Source organism: Nestor notabilis, unplaced genomic scaffold, assembly GCF_000696875.1.
Source record: "Nestor notabilis isolate BGI_N333 unplaced genomic scaffold, ASM69687v1 scaffold20271, whole genome shotgun sequence".
Lineage (NCBI taxonomy): Eukaryota > Metazoa > Chordata > Aves > Psittaciformes > Psittacidae > Nestor > Nestor notabilis.
In genome coordinates, this window is record NW_009914489.1 from 1 (window position 1) to 2,836 (window position 2,836).

General features: G+C 46.3%; 1 protein-coding gene across 1 annotated transcript in view; it reads right to left on the reverse strand.

Moving 5' to 3' along the window:
- Nucleotides 1–1,116: 1,116 nt before the first annotated feature.
- The window catches only part of LOC104412866 (protein FAM83C-like), a gene marked incomplete at its 3' end in the record, with an annotated part of 10,788 nt that continues 9,068 nt past the window's right edge, over nucleotides 1,117–2,836 (reverse strand). The window contains exon 3 of the mRNA XM_010023691.1: nucleotides 1,117–1,241. Within this exon, the coding sequence (XP_010021993.1) occupies nucleotides 1,117–1,241 (125 nt within the window). The remainder of the gene's footprint in view (nucleotides 1,242–2,836) is intronic.

The window sequence follows — 2,836 nt, forward strand, 5'->3', positions numbered from 1 at the left end:
GCAGAGCATGAGACTGAAAGTCCTTGATCAGCGTTAGTGGTACTGAGCAACAACTCAAACATCAGTGTGTCATCAGCACTGTTCTCAGACTAAAGCCAAAACACAGCACTGCACCAGCTACTAGGAAGGAAATTAACTCTCTCTCAGCCAAAACCAGGACAGATTCTGAACTTGGAACAGCTAAGGAAGGAACTCAGAATCATCAGCTCAATGTGCAATAGCAGCTAAAACATTCACTGAGTGTTGGCCACTGTCAGCAAGAGTGATACTAACAAAGCAGAGAGCACTATCTGGATGCTCTGTGACACCCTGGTGTAGCTATACCGTGGGGGCTTGAATGCAGTTCTGGTCTCTGCACCTCAAGAAGGACATAGCGAGGTTAGAGAGGGTGCAGAGAAAGGCAATTAAAATGGCTGAGGGATGCAGCTGCTGAGGAGAGACCAAAAAGGCCAAGGTCTTCACTTTAGGTAAGAAAAAGGCAATGAGAGTGGACAAGATGGAGGCTTGGAAAACTGTGAAAGCGATCACTTAGCTGAATGTAGGACAGCTCTTTTACCAATCTGCAGCTCTAGAACTAGGGGCACTTCATTAAATTAGTAGGAGATTGGTTTAGAACAGATAATGAGTTAGGACAAAATCACATACAACAGGAACAGAACAGGTACTGAAGGGAATAAGTAGGGATGTATGCAATGGTTACACATGCTGTAGGAGGACAAGAGGGATGGACCACACATAGCATTTTGGGCTGCTCTTCCTAAAAGCATCAGCAAGAGACAGAATCTAGGCCTGAATCTGACCTGGCAGAGCACTTTTTACATCTTTAAGAAATGAAGCAGTACTCACAGACAGAGATGTCTGGGAAATGTCAGTGCTGGCAGACAAGCAGTTAATGCTACCTGAAAGCTAAACTGCAAGGTAAAAGCAAGAGGACGGAGTAGAAGAAGGTAAAGCATCAAAATGAAACCTTACATTTATACGGGAAAATGAACAGGAAAACCAGTGTACCATTATCATGGAGAAAAGAAAACAAAAGCTGCATTATTCAGTATTTTGGTAATCAGTATTTTCTCAGTGTCACCAGTCTTTGTCACAGTAGTCAGTATATTTAATTACCTGTATGTACCAGCAAGAACTTGGTCGCAATCAATCAGGATAAACTTCTCCAGAACTTGGCCTGCAAATTTCTTGCCTGCTTTGCTGTAGTACGTGTCTCCACTCAGACATCTTATGCGCATGTTCTGAAACCAAAGAGAGCAGAGCTGGTCAAGGGACATGTATTGAACCAAACTGAAATGCACCATCAGTGGAGTCCCTCAAACAGGAGCTCTGCTGTAAGTATTTCTTGGCTTCTGCGTATTTTGTCACACTCTCTACTTCTATAAAATTAAAATACCAGCAAATATTAACAAGTTCCATGTAGGTACAAATGCTGATTTGAAAACAATTTGGGGAATCCTATGCACCTACAGATCATTTCTGAAGTTTCTAAGAGTATAGTTTCTTCCAGATTACTGATAATATTCAACTAACCACACTAGCTGATGGCTCCCTCAGCTGGGGAAGGCAAAGAGGACAACAGTCACTGGGAACAGTTACTGGCCTGACCTCCATGATCCAGTGCCAAACAAAACATCTCATGTAAATGGACATCCTTAAGGCTATACCTAGCTGGCCTGCCAGGTCATCCCTTACTGCCCCTCCGGGTCAGCCCCCCTGCCACCCGCTGTGGCTCTGGCACACCAAGAGTTGTCACAAACTGTCAGCACTTTGTCCCAGCAGATCCCTTTGTGGGCAGCTCATCCTTGCCTAGCGTCAGTCTGCAGAAGACAAAGACCTGGGGCAGTTGATATGGGCAGTCATGCTGATGGGGCTGTTTTGCCTCTTGGCAGAGGTGGGTGCTGCCCATGGGTGTTCCTGGTGGAGCTGACAGTGTCCCCTCCACCAGGCAGGAGATTTCAGTCTGGCTGGGCACAGCAGCTTGCAACTGCCAGTGCAGCAGACAGGAATAGCTGTGATTTGCCTACAGATATTCCCTGCAGGGTGCAGACCATTCCCTGTCACCCTCCAGGAGCTAGCTGCTCCTGGTCATCACCGTGCCCCCTTCTCCCCCTCCAGGGCAGGCTGAGCATGTGTGGGCTCCCCAGGCTGCAGGCACACGGCCAGGGACCGGCTTGCCCAGTCTGGCCTCACGTGGGGCTCATGGTGTGCTAGTTGTGCCTCAGGGGTGAGGAGCAGGAGGCGGTCACCCTGTGGCAGGTGACTCCACTCCTGACGGCTTCCCTCTTACCGTCAGAGGCCCCGTAGGCAGATGGGCTTCCCGGAAACACCTCCTATGAGGAAAGGCTGAGAGAGCTGGGGTTGTTCAGCCTGGAGAAGAGGACTCCAGGGAGACCAGTGAGAAGACTCACTGGAAGGGGGTTCCTCTCCCCCTCGAAGTAGTTAAACCCACTTCAAGTAAAAGATATCCTTATTTTATATGTACTTTGTAAGTATTTTAAAATTAGAATTCTTACATTTTATTTTATTGTTTTAAAATTTATTAATATTTTAATAAATCTTATGTAGTACAGGTTTTCATTTTAATCCTTTTTTTAATCCCTATTTTTTATATCTGTATTTGTCACCACAGTATTTCTCCCCTCCTTCTATTCTCCAGCCTTTCCAAGGCTGGGCGAGTTTCTGATACCTGGCTCATTATTTCCATCCTTTTCATCCTCTTGGCAATCTAGGCTCTGAATTGTCCAAACAAGATGAGAATCCTGCAGTCTTGCAGGAAAGTCAGACTGCCAGGTACCACTCTCACTTGATTCAGACAGTAGTTTTAGGTTCAGCA